Source organism: Electrophorus electricus, chromosome 5 (assembly GCF_041902795.1).
Source record: "Electrophorus electricus isolate QZ-2024a chromosome 5, ASM4190279v1, whole genome shotgun sequence".
Classification (NCBI taxonomy): Eukaryota; Metazoa; Chordata; class Actinopteri; order Gymnotiformes; family Gymnotidae; genus Electrophorus; species Electrophorus electricus.
In genome coordinates, this window is record NC_137501.1 from 2,491,947 (window position 1) to 2,513,915 (window position 21,969).

Below are 21,969 nucleotides of genomic sequence, written 5' to 3' on the forward strand. Positions count from 1 at the left end.
GAAACCTCGTTGCTGTCCTGCTATGCACTGCACTTTAGCTTTCTCACTCAGCAGTACCGAGTTCTGTGGGTGTCAGCACAGTCCCGTGAAAATCTTATATACAGAGTCCATGTGCATTTTGTACCCAAGCCTACCATTTTATCCAGTGGCAAGAAAAATCTAGTCACTGATATATGATTTCTTTCTTTTAGGGATGCTTTTCTATACAATAGCTCTTACCTCACCAAGTCATTATGTGTAGAGCTTCTTGTTTTGCTCATGAATGTGTCGGCTTTTTTTGGCACATGTTACGTTCTATGCCAATACCTTGCTACCAGTCAAATGCTAAACACCTTTAATCTCTTTATGAATGGAAATGGATAAGAAAATATTTCAACACCTATCGTTGATCCAAGTATAACAGGCAGCATTACTACGCAAAACACAAACTGGATAACAGTGTCAATGAAGGTCTTTGATGGAGAAGTAGGTAAACCCCTTATATTTAGTAACTGCTAGAATCTCCCTTATAGGCAATGACTTCAATCAAAAGCTTTGCAGAACTGCTGATCTGTCCTGCACAATGGTTAGAAATATTTTGGCCCTCTTCCTCTATACAAAACTGTTTCTGTTCATGTATAATTATGGAATGCCTCGCTTAACTGGCCAGCTTCGGATCACGTCACAGCATTTCAGTGGGATTCAGGTCAAGACACTGACTTACCCATTAAAAAAATATGGAATTTCTTTTGTTTTCACCACTCTGTTGTTGATTTACTCGTGTGTTTTGGATCAGTCGTGTTACATGCACAATCCTCTTCTGGGTTTTAGAACCCGGATAGGCATGCTGACAATTCCAACTTGGAATTCATTGCTTTCTTGGTGATTATAAACAGACCACTCTGAAAAAAGGCAAAAACTCATCTCCACAGTGTTATGCTTCCACCACCATGCTTCACAGAATCCAGGAAGCTTTAGGGTGAATTTGTATTCAGTGCCACTGAAATAATACATTGTAGTCCAGATATATATATAAACATAAGGTCACATCCTGACAGGGCAACTTTTATGACATATATTTTGCTTCAGTAATGCCAGGTGAATTTTGAAAACAATGACTTATTCTGAGCTAAATGCGTTTTTGGGGTTTGTGTATCTATTTGGTCTGTACTGTGTTCATACTTCAAACAAACTGCACCACAGTTTGTCCAAACTTATTTGTAAGCAGACCAAGACTGACCTGCTCAGTGGAGCTTGGTCCACTCATCTAGTATGCAAAAGGCTTCTAAAGGCAGCATTCTCACTCGCTATAATGGTTGGTTTTAATCAAGCCAACGCTGCCGAGTCTGAAAGCACCCTTCGTGCCAGTATGCAGTGTTTTGCTTTCCCCAAACTCTGTGCTGTATACATTTATCAAGATGTTTCACATCTTTAAATGCAGACACTACTGATATATGGCCCTATTGGCAGGACTGTCAGTGGCAAACTTAAGTCGGGCACCAGTGTTTCTTTTTTACGGCATTGTGGTTTCCTCAGTAGTACCTCTTGTGAACACCAAACTTGTTCAGTGTTTTTTTTAACGGTAAACACAAGAAGACAGATATCATCAAGAGCAAGAGGCCCCTGCAAGTCCTTAGCTGTAACCCTTGGGTTGTTTGTTGTCTGTATAAGGATTCTACACCATGTCTAGGCACTGATACTTGTATGATAGTATGATACAGTACAAAGTCTCAGACTCTAAAACAATAATGAATACAATCTTAGCCAATAGCAGTACCCTCATTGACAATCCTGATACATTCTGTGCTTGTTTTGAGTTTGTCAATAGAACTAAGTTCCTGTTTCTGTGTCTCTGAGGACAAAGTCAGGAGGCCTTTCAAATCAGTAAACATCCACAAAGCAGCTGCACCAGCTGGAAAATAAATTCTATCAATCATCACTTACTATCCTGACATATTCATTGATGGATCATTTTGTTATTCACTGATACTCAGAGTTTTATTGCATTTTAATGTGCAATATCTGCCTTCCATATATATATATAATGTTTTATTTATTGCATTTTAATGCATTATGTCTGTTTTTTAAGTTAATGCCGGTCATTTTAAATCCATTTGTCTATAGAATGTGTGCTTTGGTTAGAATGGTTAAATCACACAAAATAATCAGGCACTGGATTTAATTCCAGGTCATATATTCAGCGCAGTAAAATTTGGGAGCATAGCAGGGTCAGAGTGGTGCCGTAGTGCCCCTCTGTCATAGCTGTTGCTCTTGTTTTCAGTGCTGTGTGTTTTCACTCTGACCGCTAGCCTTAGCAATCGCGGTAGATCTTGTCTTCATTTAGCCTTGCGCAACTGCATGAAAAAATAACAACCTCCGTGTAACGGGTCACTGCAATTGCCCGAGGTCAAGCATGCTTCCGAAATATATTTGTCCTTCAGCGTTTTTCTGCCTCACGGGAGGTCGAGGGGGAACCCTCACTCTGGGGGCAGCCCTCCTCTAGGACCTGCCCGGCTTCCCACTGACCTCTCGTGCTTCATAACTGACACTGCTGCTCTTGAACCCATAAAGGGGACCCACAAAGCCTCGGTTCCTCTCCCTGCCCTGTGAGTTGAGTGGTCAAGGACTGCAGGAGAGTAAATATGTTTACTGGACTCACAATGGCCAGAGTAGGTTTGTTTCTGGACAGAGTTTAATTCTGAATCTTTGTAGAAGTTGCCTTTGTGCTGATCCAGGGCCAGTCGCTACAATTTACTAATAAAATATCATTTTGCACTAACATTGTCATCACAAAAGGTTGTAAACCAGTGTAGGGTTGCTTCATGGTGGAGTTTACACAATATTTGAATATTAAGACTGAGCACTGCCAAAGCTGTTACTTTTCTTATAAAAATAACCCTTTAAACAAAACATACAATACAGTTCATAGTAAAGCTAAATGCTAAATTTTTTTTCTTTCTGTATAAGTTTCTGTCTCTCCTACTTAGATGAAATAAATATTGGATAGTACTTTGCACAGAAATTATTTTTTGAAATCCTTTCTTAAAAATAACACAAATTGGTTTTAAAAATGACACTGGATGTTACATTATTTAACATTTTAAACAGTACTTGAAGATTAGATAGATAAATAGACAAGACTGTGTCCAGCACTGCAGTAATCTGCCCCCTCACCTGCCCAGCACTTCAGTGGCACTTTTATCCAAAGCAACTTACAATTATGACTGAGTACAACTTGAGGGCCTTGCTCGGGGGCCCAACAGTGGCAACTTGAACCAGCAACTATCCAATTACAGATCAAATACCTTAACCACTGAGCTACCGCTGCCCCAACACATGGTTCTTCCATTGGTGATTGTAGAGTTGGGCAGAGTTAGAATTAAAGGGCCACGGGGTAACAGTGGGCAGGAGTGTAATCAAGGAGTGAACTTTACCTCCACAAAGACAAGAACCAAAGCTTAGAAGAGATAAGACGCAGCTTGGGAAGCTGTAGCACTTGTGCAGGTCTCTGTTGCTTCCATGATGCTTTAAGATAAGGTCATAGCCTCATCTTAAAGTGTGGGTGTGTATTGTATTCATCCGCATTTCTGTCTGTTCATGGGTATGTAATTAAATACAAACTTTACAATTATGTTGACGTAACCAGTGTTTATTGTCTAAATAATACATATCAGGAAAAATAAAGTCAATGTCCTTACTATTATTAATGCTTGAGGAGTTTATGAAAATATACAGTACACCAGTTGTCTGTTGCATGAAAAAATACAATAAAACATCAAGGATCACTATGGAAAACTGAGAATACGATAAAGTCAACTGATAAAAAAGAAACAGAGGGGTGGTAAGTGGCCAAACTAGTGCATTATGTGTGTAGTCAGAGTAAAGTGGATTCAGTAAGTTTAACCAGTGCTTATGGAGACCAGTGCTTATGGAGTGTGAACATACAGCTCTAACCCTCTGCATCATCATCTGTAGGGCCACACAGGACATCAGAGAGGAGAACAACTGCAGCTGTCAGCTTTGAACATGCTGTTTCATTTGTATTAAGTGCAGCACCAAAAGCAGAATTATTCATGCACTGTAACATACTGTACTGTATTGTAAATAACCTCATCTTGAAATTCAGTTTTAGGGGGTTTCCTAAACAGGAGTGAACATACAATTAAACAATTAATTGTATTAATTACAATTAAAAACATTTTTTTTTTGCTTTTTTTGTGGTTTATTCTCTCAGAAACAATACTCAGGATGATAATTTTCATTTACACATGCTTACAGGGCTATTTTAATAATTGGTTTTAATATTGTAAAACACGTGTATGTAGGTATGTCATAAAATATTGATCACACTGATCAAGCAGTTCAAAATATATCAGAAACTTTAAAATGTAAACTAGAAAAAAATCTGAATTGGAATAATTAACATTTGCTCTTGTATACAAAATATAAAATGGATTTCTGATGGCCTGCTTGTTTATGAATCTATCCATAATGCTAAAAATGAAGGTGCAGTATCATAGAGAGACAGTGAGTAGGAGACCATCCATACTCAGCCAAACATCAGCAGCTAAACCATCACATACCTCCTGCTGCTCTTCTCATGGATTCAGCTATTTACATTAAACCACATGAGCACCTTCAGTCCCTGACCTTTTCAAAGTACACACAGACACACACACACACATGTGTAGGAAATAGATGTTCCCTGGACACTCCCCACCCCCAGACTGAATATACACATGTATGGAATTTAAAACAGGGGATGGATTCAATGGACCAAAGAGGATCTTTGTACAGCTTTTTCCCCACTTGACATTTCTGTAACATTTTCCCTTAAAGAAGCGAATCATTTAGAACTGATGCGAGTGTGGCCGAAAAAAAATGGGTTGTTTTTTTCTGTTAGCAGTAAGGTTAGATCTGTAGTTTTAACTGAAAGGTATGGCCTTACAGAGAGAGAGAGAGAGAGAGAGAGAGAGAGAGAGAGCAAAAGAAAGAGTCAGGAAAAAAACTCAATTAAACCAAGTAACTGACATAGGAGACATACAAAAATAACTTAGATGAACACTGTAAATATAAATAAAAACACCAACATTCTTAATAAATAATTCTATTATTTACAACATCGTATATTGCTAAGTGACTTAAATTACTAAAATACTGAATAGGTAAGCAGCAAACATTACAGGCATGAGGTACAGCAAAAGGATCCTGTTAAGTTTACAGTAGAATGTTTCTTCAAACAACTCTATCAGACTTCACTTAATTCAATGTAGTTTTTCATGGCTTAAGAAAACAGGTTAACATAATATTTTGACCAAAATTAAAATGTTGAGGTTTTATGAGCGTTTCCCGAAAACAGGAGAAGACACACTGGAAAAGCTCAGAGGCATGACATGATCTGTGATACTTGGTCATGTAATTGCACATGTACGAGCATTTGTTCTAGGCACTCTCTCCAACTGATATAAACATAAAGCAGCAGTATTTTTGTATTAATTATTACATACAATAGCATACAGGTTAACACTACGTATAAAGACATTGATAATGACTAAATATCACAGGGTACATTGAGAAACTGCTCACAGATCTACTTTTGAGTGCTAAACAACAAACCCACTACTCTAACATGGTATCTATACTGTCTTTTCACTCTACTTATTGCCATGTTTTTTCTACTGGGGTTGATGTCTTTCCTTTGGATGACCATAAGAGGAAAGCTGTATTCTGGCTGTATTTGGATTGCTCATGAAGCATACACATTTCTTCTTATTTTTTACATCCATAATTAGTTTTGAAAAAACAAATATATAAAAAAAAACCATGATGGATACATGATGCAATACAATACCAACATTATTTCATGTAACGATTATGATTACCTGTCTGACCATAGCAGCTTTCTTATGGTAAACTTTTCACTTTTTTAAAATCTACATATACCTTTAAAAAGACAAGTGCAGTAATTGAGGTCAATGATAAAAATACTGATTTATAGTGATACAGTTTAAGAATACACCACCAAATATAAAGACATGATAAAAGAATCAACATAGTTCATCTTTTCTGATCTTCCAATTTTCACAAAAACACACTGCAACCATTTCTTCACAGATTCCACCCAGAAAGACCTGTTTGCCCAGATCACTTGTTGAAGTGGCAAAAGTTCCAGCTGTATTGCATCTGCAGTCTTGCATTTATGTGACTATGTTACAACATCGACTGTTATTCCCACATTATCAGTAACAGATGCACGAGAGAAAGCCACAGTTTGAGCGTCTTCTTAAAGAGTTCATGGACATGGTGAAGGACTCTGATAAATGTCTAAGCCATTCTGCAGCTCTTGACGTCATATAATGACTGAACAGACATGCGTGTGCAACGGGTGAAAAGAACAGATGGGTATACGCGATATTATTGACGGATATTCAGACACAGACTGCCATACTCACTTCATTATCATATTAGTCCCTAAAGAGTATTCCCAGATGACCTTGGAATGGTTTGAACCAGTTTCCTAGTCCAGTCATTACGCACCCGTAGACAGTCTGTATTTTTTCTCTGCTCCAGCTTCCAGCACAGTTGACCCAAACAATAAAAAAAAACCCCCACTGAATATCTGGTATAGTGTTGCTGAGATCTGGGACATAGCAAAAGTGTAAACTGTCTTAAGGCACCCAAGGACAGGGCTGGGAAATGCTGGTTTAAACGTGCAATGTTAAACTAATGTTTATGATCCAGAAATGCAAACATAAACCAAATTAAGATACACTACCACTTAATTTCAGGATGGCGGAAAAGAGTCAGTTTTGCATATAGAAATTCTTTTGTGCTCTCTTCAAAGGTTTACGCATTTTCCAGAAGGTTTTTGCCGTACTGACAATGCTACATGTGAGTATACTGCCACAAGTACAACTGTGTAATTCCAAATTACATTCTTAATGTCACAATAAGGTTTTTACATAAGTAGAAATGAACTGCTGGGTCCTTGGTTCTACTACTGATTAGTAACGCATAGGAATGATGATGTAATTGAGTAATGAGAGCCTGTGTTTACAGTATACCATTCTACTGCTCAAAGGCTGAGTGTAAATTCTCACGTCATTTGTGAGATTGTATAAATATGACAGGGCTATGCTAAAGAGGAGATCAAAGTTCAAATGCACCTATGCATTTTCTGTGCATACATGCAGAACAGACTTTAATCTCCAGGTGGGGAAATTGTACAACCAGCTAAGTGTCTAAGTGTGTCTGCGAGTGTTTTGCACACTTTTGTTTGGTTGATACTGCTGCATTATAGCAAGAGGTATGATGGGAGGTGTACTGGATGCAGGGTGACTTGATTCCAGACGAAACTCAATCTGCGGAGAAATTTGGGTGCTCGGCCAAAACCTCGAAGCCAGAAGCAGCAGCTGTGCTGACCCGTCTGCTTCACATCTCACTCTCCCTCCCTCACTTACTCTCTCTTTGCTGGAACTCTAATTGACTGGATCAGTATCTCTCTGAGTTGACACTTTTATCAGGCTCAGATGAATGCATCTCCCAGTCAGGTGCTGTGTTTTATTTTCCTTCAGTTTGCCACCATACCAGGCAACTGGCCTCTTCCAGTCTAGCATGGGGAGAGATTATTGGCTTAGCACCACTCCTGCAGCAAGCCTTGGTCTCAGAGGAATGTTTGTTGAACTGATCTCCCTTGTACCTTCAGCCAGTCTAAAGAGGATGCACTGTTTCCACTTTTCCTAAGACTGTTGTCACACAGTCTAAGACAAGTCTAAGACAGTCCAAGACAAAGATGTCACACAGTAAGACACCTGAAGGAATTGTGAGTATGCTGGGTGCTCATAGGGTTTATGTCACTTAGTAAATAGCCATTTCATTTTTTTGTGTTTGATTATTAATAATCAACTTTTTAAAAATCTTTTTGTTCAATATATTAATAACTGTATTTAAATTGAACAGGTATTTAAATTGATTCAGGTTTTCTCTTTGCATCCCTTTCTGATCAATTTGCAGTACATAACATGCACATAAATGTAACCTTGAGGTGAGTCAACCTTACAAATTGCAACTGAAACATAAAAGCAATAATGGTGTGAGGTCCAGACTTGTGTCCTGCTTCCATGGATGACAATTACAGTTGGTTTTGCTATTGCGCTGGTTCCTAAAACAAACAAAAAGATCTACCTCCCCTTTTTATTTGTGTCTGAACCTTGTGTATGTTGTTGCATTGTATCATATGTTTCTGGGATGCTATACTTGGTGGGTAGGCATCGTTGGATGGGGGAGAGGCGAGAATGCGCCAGTGAGCATGTCAGAGGATGGTGTGAGTGGATTGGCCCTCTTGTAAGCAGCATGGAAAGGAATGTTTGTTTGTTTGTTTGCTTTCTTGCTTGTTTGCTTGCTTGCTTGTTTGCTTGCATTCTGGTGGCCCAGGTCTCACCCTAGCAAGCGGTAGCTCAGTGTTTTGCTGTTCTCCTGGGCATTTGGGTCTCGACATGCACAGTCTTCCTGGGTGTCGCACGACGAGGGGAACGGGATCACCTGGAAAACACCCAGCATCAAGGTTATGCCACCTGTGGGCAACATCTTTCCATTTCTGTAGTACCAGCTGGAGAGATCAAGATTGCAACCAACATAAGCATAAAAGTTGTGTGATAAGCAGACTTGCATGAATACAAACCAGACATTTGTCTTGTGTATTACCATACGAAATGTCACAAGGTAAGCTGGCTTTCCTAACGCTCCATCCTGCCATTTAAAACCCAGACGCTGCATCCAGACTTTACTGCAGGACACCTAAACGAATGCCTCCCTTCACTTTCAGTGCGAACAGTAGCACACTGTTTCCTGGGGCTTCCCGTGCTTCCACAGACCTGCGTGCCCTCTGCCAGCAGGTCTGAGTGTCTGAGCACACATCCCAGGGTAATGGCAGCACAGGGTCCCAGCATGGGGGAGGGGAGAAGCCGCATATATGGGCACTGAGGAACAAGGGCTCTCTTGTGCAGAGAGCGGCAGAGGGAGGAATGGCCTCTCGTTGCCCTGCGAAACACCCAGGGCTTCCCTCTTGGTGTCCCCATACACCACGGGGGATTTTCCCAGCTATAAATCCAGCCCATTCATGATGGCCATAAGCAGAGACTGAGAGCATTCCCCCATAGTCATGCTACTCATTTCGCCTGTGTGCAAGCGCAAAAATGTTTTTGTTGCCCTCAGGCATCTTCAGAAATTGGGGTGGGGGTGGGGGTGGGGGTGAGGAGGGGGTTGGGGGGCAAGAAAACAAACACAAACTGTGGAGACCAAAAATCCATTACACATTCTCTCCAGGTCCAGCGTCCGATTCAAAGGCGTAAGTATCTGAAATGAATAGCGAGATATATTTGACTGAGAAAAAATGTAACCTTCTATTGTATAAGAAGCCATGGTTTGAGGAAAAAAAAAGAAAAATGAATCATTCCATATCAAAAACGATCCTCTTTCAACTCGCTGTCACAAACTAATGTACTATATTCTGTGAACTATAGCATTCTTTCTCATCCAGTAAAGGCATATGAAACAACTCCCAGTGCTTAGAAGCAGGACTGGCACAGAAAGGTATAATGATACTGGCTGTTTTGAGTTTGACCCATAATGTTGTGTGTTTGAGAGAAGATGACTTTGAAAGCCAAAGTCAGGTAAGACACAGGCAAGCTTGCTTCTCACCATTCCTTGTGAGTCTCCTGGACCCCAACATCTGGATAGTATAAATATCATGTGTTTCAGTCTGAAGTCTGAACACAAGCTTCAACAGTGCTGGTGAGACTTGGGTATGGAATAAGCAGAGTAAAAACAACCCCCCCCCCCCACACCCCCAAACAAAACAACAAACATACAAAAACCTTGACATTACTTACTTGTCCTTACAAATCTAAGAACCACTGGATGTTCTGACAACAACTGACCTTATTCATACTGACGTCACTCAGCCATCCAGAAGGCAGGGGGGTGTGCCTTCTGTCAACAGTCTCCATGGGAATATTGTGAGCCAACAGTCAGTTTTCAACTCAAAGCCATGACACTGGCGCAATGAATAATGATACCACTTTGACCCTTTTTTTTTTTTTTTGATATAAGCATTATTTTACCATGATCTCAAATCAGAGGTGTATTCCTAATTCAATTGCATATATAATTATGGAATTTGCATATGGACACCATACAAACATTGTGATGTTATATCCTACATAGCTATGAGCTTTCTACAGGGTTTCACATGGGAACACATACATAGGGGCTAAGTTTGGATTATCTTAACATACATGGCTTTCTTTTACACGACCGCAGTTTAAAGGTTGCTAGATAGCTCGACTAACCCGAGAAATCTAAGCCTGATCTAAATCTAAATTCCTCGCAAACATTTCCCATTTTAATACCGTTAGGATTAGAGTGGCATTGCAGTTCTCTCTAATGCTATTTGATAATCACATAATTTGAAAGACTGTTCAGATTAGGACTGGAATTTGGGTTTGAGACAAAAATCTGGAGACAGTCTGCACCTCCCCCAACTAAAACACCTCTTTTTGGAAGCAAGGCCATGATCTCATCATGACCTCAAGTCCCGCAGAAGCGCGAGGATGCTTTGTGTCACTCTTGCCTTGCTGTCTGCAGCAAGCTCCTTCGACCAACAGCTCAGTGGGTCCAAAGAGAACAGTTATGCCCTATTGCTGGCATGTTTGGGAGGAAAAGGCCTTGGCTGACACCAGGTTTGGCACACGAATGTGCGCCGTGACATTTTGGAATCCTGGAGCGAAACACACCCATACATACACACGCACACCATCCAAAACTACAATGCAGCTGGTGAAAGATGGAGGTTGGAGTTTGGGCAAAGATATGATAGTAAACGTGTTAGATTCTCAGAAACTTGCTGCAATGTCTACCAGCATAACTTCAGTAAAAGAGCTCTCACATAATGATGGTCAAAAAACAAACAAACATACCAAACACTAACTCACTAAAAGGGAAGAAGGATTATAATCGCAATTTGCAAACCTTTGGAACTGAACAAGCTTTTTAAATTCATACCAAACGTTCACAGTGACAGGATTCTCCATTCTGTCCTTTAGCCCTATGACCATACTGTCCACTTTAATAAATCTCTAGTTAGCGTTATTTTAACTACTCAGGAAATCATGCCCTTAGCTCCCTGGTCAGAACCTTAATATTTGGCAGATGACACATTCTGTTTATTTGTTTGGGTAGTACTTAGGTGTGGCCAAGCAAATTCAGAAACTGTTTTATGTGCAGCTGTACTGAAACCTTCAGAATCTACCTCCTTATGCTAGATGTTTCACAACGATTCCACTGGGAAACGTTGTACAACAAATGCCAAATAAGCCATCTTTTCCATCTTTCTTTTTTTCTGGCTCCACATAGTGATTCAACAGCTATGTCTGCTTACAAGAAAAAGGAGCTGTAATTCTAAAGAGGTTGGACCCAAAAAACAAAAAAAACCAACAAACCCCCCCCCCTCAAAAGCAGAAAAGACCACCACCACCAACAACAACAACAACAAAATCCCCCAAAACAAAACAAAGAGAGGATCAACCAATAGAAGACAACAAATATATGAGAAATAAAACCAGCTCACTCCCCTGTGAATGTTAGTCTGCATTACATAATATTGAATCTATAGACTACAAAATAAAAGACATTCCTGACTGGGGTTATGGGTAACAAACATCTGTATCAATCGGTGGGGAGAAGTTGTAAATTGTTGATCAATTAACAACAGGTATGATGGTGGAGCAGAGAACAGAGGGTTCTAGCCATGACCGCTTGACCTTAACACATGATTTCCCCAGCTCTAGGCTTGGCCCTCCTTCCACTGCACCTAGCACTGCAAATCCAATGCTATAAACTGTAAGGTGACATTTGCAATCGATTCAGGATTCTTTCTGTTCAACAAATGCATTTGCTCACCTTTTTAGTTTTAACAGTAGAGTGACAGCAGTCTCCACCATCGTAGTTACAGAATGCTCGGTTGTTGATGGCATCACAGTAGTTATCACCCATGAAGGGCTACAGAAGGGAGAACAACAGCAGGCTTTGAAAAGTGTGTAACACTTCCTGCGGCGCATTTCTGAACGAAATGGAGCATGCATACAAGGTTTTTTAAAAAACTTATTTAATCATGAATGTGTGGCATGATGACAGAAAATCACATATACTGGGATAAACCTGTCCTCTGTAATTCCAGAGACAGAGATGGAGAGAGCATTCGCACATATACATCCAAACCACGTATAAATAGACACAGTCTAGAGTCTGTTGCAATTATGTTGCCCTGGAAAAACTGAGTTAGTATTGCCGAGCTTGTGGATGGAGGCCTCTTTTAATGGGGAAACTGAAGCCCTATTAAACTTATATGTGTCTCCTTTGAGAGTTACTACACATTTCCATCTTGACAGGCTCCAAAGGTTGCCTGGCACACCTCTGACCTTTATCCAGCTTGAAATCATCACCCAGTCCTGACCCAACTGTTTTCAGAGGACCACTAATTAATTACCCAGCCTCTGAAAGTAGGTTAGGATGTGTTAGGCTCTGAAGCATGCAATTTTGGCACAAAAGCAAAACAAATCTAAACAAACAAACAAACAAACTAACTAACTAACTAACCAACCAAATGAACAGTTGTTCAAACGGTCAGATGCTATTAGTGCTCCAAAACTGAGCAGCCTTCTTAAAGATGATTTGTTGGAGGGTTTCTTAAATCATGGAAATTGGAAATTTGATAATTGTGTAATGAGGAGAATCATTTCACCCTGGTTCTACAGCCTGTGAAAGTCAAGTCCAAGATGGGGTTTGTAGGCCCCTCTAAAACACCAAGGAAAAACAAATCGCCCTCGTCTAAATAAAACAGAGTTGTCTGCAAACGCCCCCATCAGCTTCTCTTCATCCCTGCTAAAGTCAACTCACACCGGGCTGGGGTTCGGTCATGGCGCATAACAAAAAGGGAAGACCCCAACCACCAACTGCACATTTATTTATGTGCTGGACTTCAATACAATGTGGCGAGGTTGGTAAAAACAAGGGTTCCAAGTCAGACTCTGGAAAACCATCACTTAACCACGCACATCTATAGGATAGGGTTGAGGATAAGATGACATTTTTAGTTTGATAAAAAATAAAAGCGAAGTACTGGTACTGTTTAGGTATTTCTGAGTTCAAGTGAACTATTCATGCAATCTGAAAATATCACAAAAATAACAGTAAATAAGCCTTACCTCACAACCTTTAATGCAATGGAGAGTCCCAGGGCTGGGATGCCAGTTCAGTCCAATTGTGCATACAATACTCTGCAAAAGAGACACCAAGACAAAGGCTGAGGTATTATTTTTAGTTTAGAAATCCAACCATTCACGTGACGAGTTTATATGAGCTGGTATTTGTGGCTAAAAAGGAATTCATGGATACAAATTCCAGGCTGAGAACATTTCATGGAACTAAACACGAAAGTATTCATGACCATGTCTTTTGGTAGATTTCTATCCAAGCACAGGAAAGCGCAAACAAACAAAAACTCCTTTTGCTTACAGAATTTTTTTGTTTTTTTTGTTGGGAGTCATGGTGAATGCATTATAGAAGAGGGTTTGGAGGAGTACGCTCTTAAGAGCCCTGCTTAAGCAGGGGATCCGTTGAACTGGAGTAGCTGGCAGGCTGGCTGTCTGGCGGGTGAGCGCCATGGCCCGGGCTCCCGGGTTAGCCCATGTATAGAGGATGTTTGGAGAGGCAAAACGACACGCTCCGGGGGAGCTCCAAATGCCATGCGGAGGGAAAAAGGCGGAACGTAAATATAACATTTCCAAGAAAGCAAGCATTTGCCTGCCATTCCTGCATGGCTTAGGGTGGTGAGCCTTGGCCTGGGCAATCTACACACACACACACACACACATATGCTCTTACACACTTATTATTCAGTGTTACACAGAGGACCTAAGCAGCATGTTCACTCAGGGCTCATTTAAACTGTCTTCTTCCAGCCGTGTGCTTGTTTTTACAGTTTCTGGGTTGGAGAAGCACTATCTGCCTTCTATTAAATAATCTTTTATACTGTCCATATCACAGGGACATTTGCTTTCTCCCCCGTGCTTCTGAGCCTTTTTCTGAGTGCCATTGGGACATGGACATTTTCCAACACATTTGTAGCGTCTGTGTAGGGCATTAAGGGTGATTTCCTAAGAGTTTAGATTAGGTTGGTCTTTCTTTCTAAAACTCTGCTTTTCTTCATTTTTAAATTGACTTTCACTAATTTATTATGCTGATTTCTATAGTGGGTCCATCAGCACACAACCCTACAGCAGGGCCACACAGTGTGAGAAAGCGAGAGAGAGAGACAGAGAGAGAGAGAGAGAGAGAGAGAGAGAGAGAGAGAGAGAGAAAGATATATTGAGAGGAGGATAGACAGATACAGCAAGAGAGAGAAAGAGAGAGAGAGAAAAGAGAGCATGAGAAAGAGAGATGGATAGATACAGAGAGATAGAGAGAGAGTAACCATTCACACGCTCACATTCTGCCACCTCAAACTCCACTGCTGCCTGAGCTAGGCAGGCCAATCGCAATGTGAGTGAAAAATAGTCAGGCTTCTCAAAAAATCCTCCATAGCTTCTCGGAGTTGGGGACAGAAAGAAAGGCTAGAGGAAGCCAGACAACCTCTTAACCACTCACAGGCATGATGTCACCCCCAAACACCATTCAGTCTGCTAGGAATAAATCAATGACATAATAAGTAGCGGAGATGGTTATTCCTCTCGGCTTTCTTGTGATCCGTTTCTGATCAGAGCCTGGATTCTCTTGGCTTATTTGATGTTTCTGTTGATATTACATGAAATCTTGCCTTCCTCCACAAAGACTGAGAAGAATAAAGACAGGAGACCTTTCTAACCAACAAACCCCCACCACTGAGTCTAAATAATTAGTCATTTAATATAGTCTTTTTTTTTTTTTTTTTTAGGCTTAGACTAGTTTCTGTGGTTGTCTGATACACAAGGAGATAACATCGTCGCTGTGAGGAAAGCTCACACAGACACACTACGATGGGCGGAGGGGCAGACTGACTGGCAAGACGGGCTAGCAGTGCCAGTTATGGGCTTCTGCTTGTGCCACACCACTGCCAGACCCGGGCCAAGCAGCTGGACCTGCTGTTCCCGCAGGGGCTGGAGGTTCAAGGGAAGTTCAGAAGGCTGTCACGGCCCTTTCCCAAACGACCTGGGGCCACTGGGGACCACGCCTCAGTTCCAGCACAGTGGTCAGACAGTTTTGAAGGGAAATTCATTCTCAGGAAAATAACGGTTGGCGTGCCCACTCATCCGCTACACTAATCGTTTTGAGAGGTACTACGGGGTCAGGTCGGAGACTCGTAAGAAAAGAGAACATAAAAGATATGTGTCATGACTGTCTAAATGCTTGTGTTTGTGTCTGAACCATGTTTTAGGACAAAATGTAAGTTTACTGAGGTTAGGCGTCTGAAAACAGCTTCAAAAGCACTATGTTAAGAATGTGAAAAAATACCACTGTAGATGTTGGGTTTTGCTGAAATTTACTGTAATAGCTGATTGTGTGACTGGAAGCTGTATTATATATATATATATATATATATATATATATATATATTAGGTAAGAAAAGCCCTTCTTTATTTCATACCCCCCCCCACATGAATGTGTTTATGTGTGAGAGAGAGAGAGAGAGAGAGAGAGAGAGAGAAAGTGAGAGTGTGTGGTCCAACCAAACTTTTCCAGTTCAGTCCAGTAAACAATGTGATACGTCGACTTTAGGACTGAGTGGAGTAAGCACTTACCCTTTCTATTTTAATGCTAATAAATAATGTTGTTATTAATCAAAGTAACAAAAGCACTTGTAGAATGCATTTATTTAAGGATGCGCTCATTCTTTGATGTTTATGTTAACTATGTTCTAAACTTCCATGAATTATTTCAGCGTAGTTATCTCATGCCTAGGTGTTAAACAACTGTGAAACAGTGAAGATATTTAAAGAATCTGCTTTAAATACGGTTAGGTTATATTTATCAACCATGTCTGTACAAAACATTAAGAAAAGAGGACTAAAAACGCTGACAAATACGAAGGACACAAAACACTTTCTGATATCAGCAACCAGAGTCGGAGGAAAACAGGACCTGAACGCACCTTTACTTTTGGTGGGTTTCTCCAGTGGTCTGTCATCACGGTGTCGACAGTCATGTTGTGAGCAAGGAGCACCACACTGCTGCTGCCGTCTTTGCAAGTCAGCTTACACTCCTCTCCTATTGCAAGGTCAACACATGAGATCAGCCAAAGAGGCTTGGCCAAGGCCTCCCAAGCTGAACAAATACATTTACACTAACAGATAAATCGAAATGTTGTTTTAGTTGTTTTGATGAATGCCATAAAGGCTAGACGTTCGTTTTTATCCTATCGGCTGAATCTGTTCCCCGACGTTCCTGACACAAGGTTGAGCCTGAGCTCAGCCCGAGGTGAAGTGTGCGTGGTGGTACGGACCGATGGCGTGCTCTCCAGCGCAGTCACTGGTGATGCTGGGGTTCAGGTTTTGAGGGAAGCGGCACTGGCCTTTCAGGTCGGGACAGAGGCGGAAAGAGCCAGTCCAGTTCCCGTCCTTCCTACAACGGATCGCACTTGTAAAGTCCACCTGGGGGGGAGGGGGGAAGGAAAGATCCGTTCTGAAAAATCAGCTTCTTAAAAGAAGAATAGTGAAAGAATTGTGTTTGACATCAGTGAAGACAATGCTTGGATGACTAGTTCACAATTATCATTAGACTAATGAAAACATAAGGTCTGACTGACTTTTGTTACAATTTTGGCAGGGATGTTGATGTAATGAGTAGTAGTCACAGACTGAGATGCCCTACACAAACTCTTCTATTATAACACGAAATGAGAAGAAAGAGAGAAATGTAGGATGGCTGAGAATGACAAGAAGTGAATGAAGTGGTGTGGGCGAGGCACTGGCTGTGAGGAATGTTGGATGTCAGATGGAGTTCACGACAGACTGGGAAGAGTGAGGGAAAGTGACAGACCTGTTGGCATTGGCTGCGTGCTCTCACCGTGTGGTTGGGGGCAGGGCAGGTCAGCCAGCACTCGCTGTTGAACTGGAAGCCATTGGTGCACTGGTAGCTGCCGTGGAAAACGGGCGGAGGCGGCTGGCATGTCACGGGTATGCAGGCCACCACCTGCCAGCTTCCATCCTCCGTGCACTGCCGTGTGAATGCCCGCCTGGTATGGAATGCCGCAAAGCCACACACACACACACACACTTGAATATAAGAACAATAAGAGTCAGGTGATGTCTGGCGTGGCCCTGACTACGGCTGGTAGTGGCCTACCTTCGGGAGCTGTCTGCGCTGGGGACGTGGTAACCGGGCCTGCACTTGTACTTGCAGATGGAGCCGACCTTGAGGCCCGTGGCGTTGCAGCGGCGGGTCTGCAGCATGGCGTGAGGCACGGCGGGAGGGGCGGGGCAGCGCAGCTCACACAGGGCCTCGGGGAAGGACCACATTCCGTCCTCCATACACCTCAGCACGTTGTTGTTGCCTATGGGAGGTCAGACGTGCAGGGAATTGTGGGAAAGTAAAGGTTTCTGCTTCTTACACCTCACTGTTTCGATGCTTGGACTACTGAGCCAAAGCCAGATGAATTGCGGAATAGTGTTTGCGAACTGCAATGGTCACTGCGCATATTTACTCATGACAGTGTGGGATTAGGTGGCAATGCATTAATAATAAACTATTCCTTTAGTCATCCAAGGAAGCATTTTAAAAGGCTTCTTGAGAACCTCTCATTTAACTGAAATGAAACTCTCACTCACAGCTCACTCACACACCCAAAAACATTTGATATGCAGCGTCAAAGGTGTTAAGATGATAAAAGACGAGGGGTGGATATTAAGCATGAATCATCTTCTCTAAATCGGGATAGAGATCACTCTCAAGGCAAAAGCAGAGCATGCTAACAAAGTACACAGCAACCAAGTACCCACTACAACAGGCCCTTATCCTCAAATCTGCTAAATTACAGAGACAATTCACCAAGACTTTGGTGTCAGCACACTTACACACTGTGCTATAGAAGAAGACTCAAATTTAAGGTGAATTCAAATCCAACTTGAAGTACATTGCCATGCACCCAGGACAAGGAAAGCCATGCTCTGTGGTTAGAGGAACGTTGACTTTTAGAGGGTTGACCTCTTAACCCCTGAGGATTTTTGCTAGGGGTTCAGTCGTACCATTACCCACCTATGAGCTGTGCTGGTGGTCGGCACTGGAAAGTGCACTTCTTGCCGTAGGTGGTGCCCTCTGAGAAGTGGAAAATGGCCGGGTGCACGTGGTACTTGTCGGGCCGGCCACAATCCACGGGCTCACAGGACACCTGCTTGTTCCACTTCCCATCTGCACAGGTGAGGGTTGCACTGGAGTCCAACTGTCCAGGGTGGAAAAAAAAAAAATTTTGGAAAAAACTGACATTGGCCGAAAAAGTCAATTTTTTCTCTCCCTTTCTCTCTCTTTTTCTTACTCTTTCTGAACCTGATAAGAGATCTGTCCCGTGGCGGTTCCTGGAGCTCTAGCAACGCACGGAAAAAGAGCGAGGATAATATCTGACACGAGGGAGCGTGGAGACCTCCCCTTCCCAATAAAAAGTTATCGTGTCTGTGATTGATCTCTTGGCAAGAGGGAACAGGGGGCAGCAGTCGTTGTGCAGGCTGACGCCGTAATAAACGACGCGGCCGCAGCGTATAAAGCTGTCAGGAGCAGGAGCTGCAGGAGTCAGGGGTCATTTCGGCTGATTTAATAAGTCATTTCAGGAGCGTGGAACGCCTGTAAAGACATCAGCGGAGGGCTGTCGGAGTCGCTGGAGGGGACGATAGCCGCCAGGGCTCCTCCTGCGCGCTCTCTGCCTGTTCCCCTCCGCACGCCGTTCCCCTGCAGCGGCAAGTGCACAGTGACGTCTGTACAGCGCCGTAAACCGGTTCGCTATTGTGAAAAGACGTGGCAACATCAGGGCCAAAGGTGGTCCAGCACTGAGGAACAGTCTGCCTCCACTAGAGCTCCATTAGAGCATTAAGCCTGTTTGTACAGGCTGAGAGATGCTAGCCTGTTTGTACAGGCTCAGGGATGCTAGCCTGTTGCAAGATGCGGTAGGAGGTTTTTATTGGACCATGGCTATTTAGCATCGCAAGTTATGTGTAGGGATCCTTGTTTATATAACTCACATACATTTTTTTTTACACCTGCAGTGTACAAGCCAAAAACTATATGCACAAACTGAAGAAGGATGAAATCTAACTTGGAATGAAACATTTTTTTTGACAGTTACTGTCAAAGAAACAAAAAACCAAACTGTCAATGAATCTTTAAATAGTCAATTGAAGGGGCAATAAAATGCCTGTAAATTTAGTTGATGATTGCAAATTTAGGCCAACAAAACTAATGTGAGCTTCCCAGCTTATAAAATGTGGTTTATGGGGTTGTCCTATTCTTTTGTGTGGTATCAGGCATTCGGGAACAAGTCTTGTTTAACATGAACCATCCTTGGAGGTTTGGACTCAGGCCGTGTGTATGCTCAGGGGCCAGCCTGCTTTAGTAGAACAAAGAATAAAGCGTGCTCTCCTGTACAGATCTCTTCATTTGTTTAAGTGCCAAAAGACTGGTCATAAAAAAAGATGTCAGAGATGTTTGTTGAAACAGTTTCTGTGAAGACAAAACGTTTTTGCTGGCGAGCCATAGATTATTGTGGCAAACAGACTTTTACTCACTTCTACAAAACTAAACACTATAGAAACAGCCCTTTTGTTGTGCATTGGCCCCTCTCTCTCTCTCTCTCTCTCTCTCTCTCTCTCTCTCTCTCTCTCCGTCTATTGTTTTCACTCTATTGGCAGATTTAAGACAGAGTGGAATCCAGCAAGGCTATGTTATCCAATGCTTATCTAATGTTCCGTACCCCTCTCAGGAAACATACCAGCACCTACAACTGTGCAAGCCAGCAGGAAGCAGCTGAAATGCAATCCAGACCCAGTTACAAAACTTGCCCTTTTCTCTGCCTCTTACTCCTCTTGGACAAGGTCTCTTATTCAAAACAACTCGCCACTGGCAGGATAACACAAGCGTTCCATATTTCGTGCGGATATTTCACAAAACACTCAAACCTGCAGCAGCCGGAAGCTAACAGAGCAGAGATGCCCGAGAAAGATGCCTGATCACAAAGATTCCATCTTGCTCCTTTTCCCTCTCGGCTTTCATTGTCTGCTGACTATTCCTCACTACTGTGCAACAACTTATACAGAAAGCGTCACCGCCATGCTAACAAACTCCCCAGAAGTATGACAGAAGAGCATAAAGCAGGCATCCCCCTCCTGACCCCTGCGCTCCCTGCTCTGACTCCCTCTCCTGTTTGAAAGCCAAGCAGCAGTTCAGACGGCTGCTGTACAGTGCTGGTCCGCCACTGCAGCCCTGACACAAGCTGCATGAGCGGCGGGGGTGTCAGGAGACGTGCCGGAGAGGAGTGCCAACGAAAAGCAAACACTAACTAATACACAATGAGGGAGCTGTTTAAATACCAGACACCCTATTGCAATTCTCTCTCTCTCTCTCTCTCTCTCTCTCTCTCACACACACACACACACACACACACACACACACCTCTAGAACTAGAAATAGCTGCTCAACAGGCTGTCACAGGCTTCCTTCTCCTCTCTTTACAGAGGGATGGCTTCAGAGCAGCTAGTCACAAAAGATCGCTGGCATCCCGTCTGAGTGAGAGCGACTCTGGGAGAAGGCTGGGGTGTGGGGGGCGGCGGAGCTGAGCAGGGGTGTCTGCGTGCAAGGAGTTTCCTTCTTTTAAAAATTTACAGCTTCTGATTCCTCCTCCACTGAGAATTTAACTACCACTGACTACTGTGCCTAATTCAACACAGATGCCCCTGTTGCCTGGTGGACCTCCTTCTGCTCCCCACCCCAGCCGTTTTCTTTCTCTCACACACACACACACACACGTATACACACTCTCACATACACACACATACGCACACATGCATTCGCCCACGGACACATACATGCACCCACCTTTTAGAAAGCGGGAAAAAAGAAGAAGCAAAATAAACCTCAGACTCTCCGTTTGCCTTCTGGCTTGCTGAGATGTTGTTGTTTGTCTAATGGTGATTTCAGGACATGCTCTGCTTTCAATAACACCCTGGCAAAAACAAGCAGTGCACAGCCAGGACGCGGCAGCCGCAAACGCCGCTGCACTCGCAGCGATGTGCCACCCCAGGGGCCGGCGCTCCGAGCCCAACGGAAAGCGCTTTCGTCCAGACCTTTTCCGCTCATGCACGCACTGCCACGCTTGGCTCAGCAACGCTTCACACCGTTGTTCCTAAGCGCAAGGTTTTTGCAAACGCTCTGAGTTCCATTATAGTAAGAGGTTAATGGTGAAATGGCTAATTTCTCACTGACTGGGCCTTTCAGAAGCAGACGTTAGTGGTCCCTCGAGATGGCGGATAAGCAGTAATTGCTATGCTGGGATCAGCACTTTTCCTTTCAATGCAAGCCCATGGGCCCCTTCATATTGACGTCATCCATCAGGCCATCTCCCCTCTTCCACTCTCTTTTTCTCTCCGCTTCTCTGCTATTACCAGCAGATCCTGGCAGAGTTAGGGAGTTCCTTCAGGTGAGTTCGCAAGCAGGGCATCTGATCGAAAGGTGCCGCAAGTGTAATGCGCTACTCTCCAGCCAGCGAACAGACCTGCTTTCACACTCTGAACACGCTTACGCACAGGGCGTTTGCGCTCACGAAGGTAAAACATTGTTCATGTGTTTTCCTCGCAGTCAGACATTGTGCCACTGTGCTGAATTGTTCAAACTGGGCAATATGGTAAAGTAACAAATCTAGAGCAAGAAGTGGCGACTGTATTGTTGCCATGGCTGGAGCAGCAGACTTTATGAAAACTC

At 42.8% G+C, this 21,969-nt stretch overlaps 1 protein-coding gene across 1 annotated transcript in view; it reads right to left on the minus strand.

Annotated features, from left to right (window-relative positions):
• Positions 1 to 3,663: 3,663 nt before the first annotated feature.
• pappab (pregnancy-associated plasma protein A, pappalysin 1b) overlaps positions 3,664 to 21,969 on the minus strand; it is a 55,128-nt gene continuing 36,822 nt past the window's right edge. The window contains exons 15-22 of the mRNA XM_027003038.3: positions 18,265 to 18,448; positions 17,356 to 17,563; positions 17,077 to 17,245; positions 16,514 to 16,661; positions 16,163 to 16,278; positions 13,242 to 13,313; positions 11,938 to 12,036; positions 3,664 to 8,520 (exon numbers count right to left, since the gene is read on the minus strand). Coding sequence (XP_026858839.2) covers positions 8,416 to 8,520; positions 11,938 to 12,036; positions 13,242 to 13,313; positions 16,163 to 16,278; positions 16,514 to 16,661; positions 17,077 to 17,245; positions 17,356 to 17,563; positions 18,265 to 18,448 — 1,101 coding nt within the window. The 3' untranslated portion in view covers positions 3,664 to 8,415. The remainder of the gene's footprint in view (positions 8,521 to 11,937; positions 12,037 to 13,241; positions 13,314 to 16,162; positions 16,279 to 16,513; positions 16,662 to 17,076; positions 17,246 to 17,355; positions 17,564 to 18,264; positions 18,449 to 21,969) is intronic.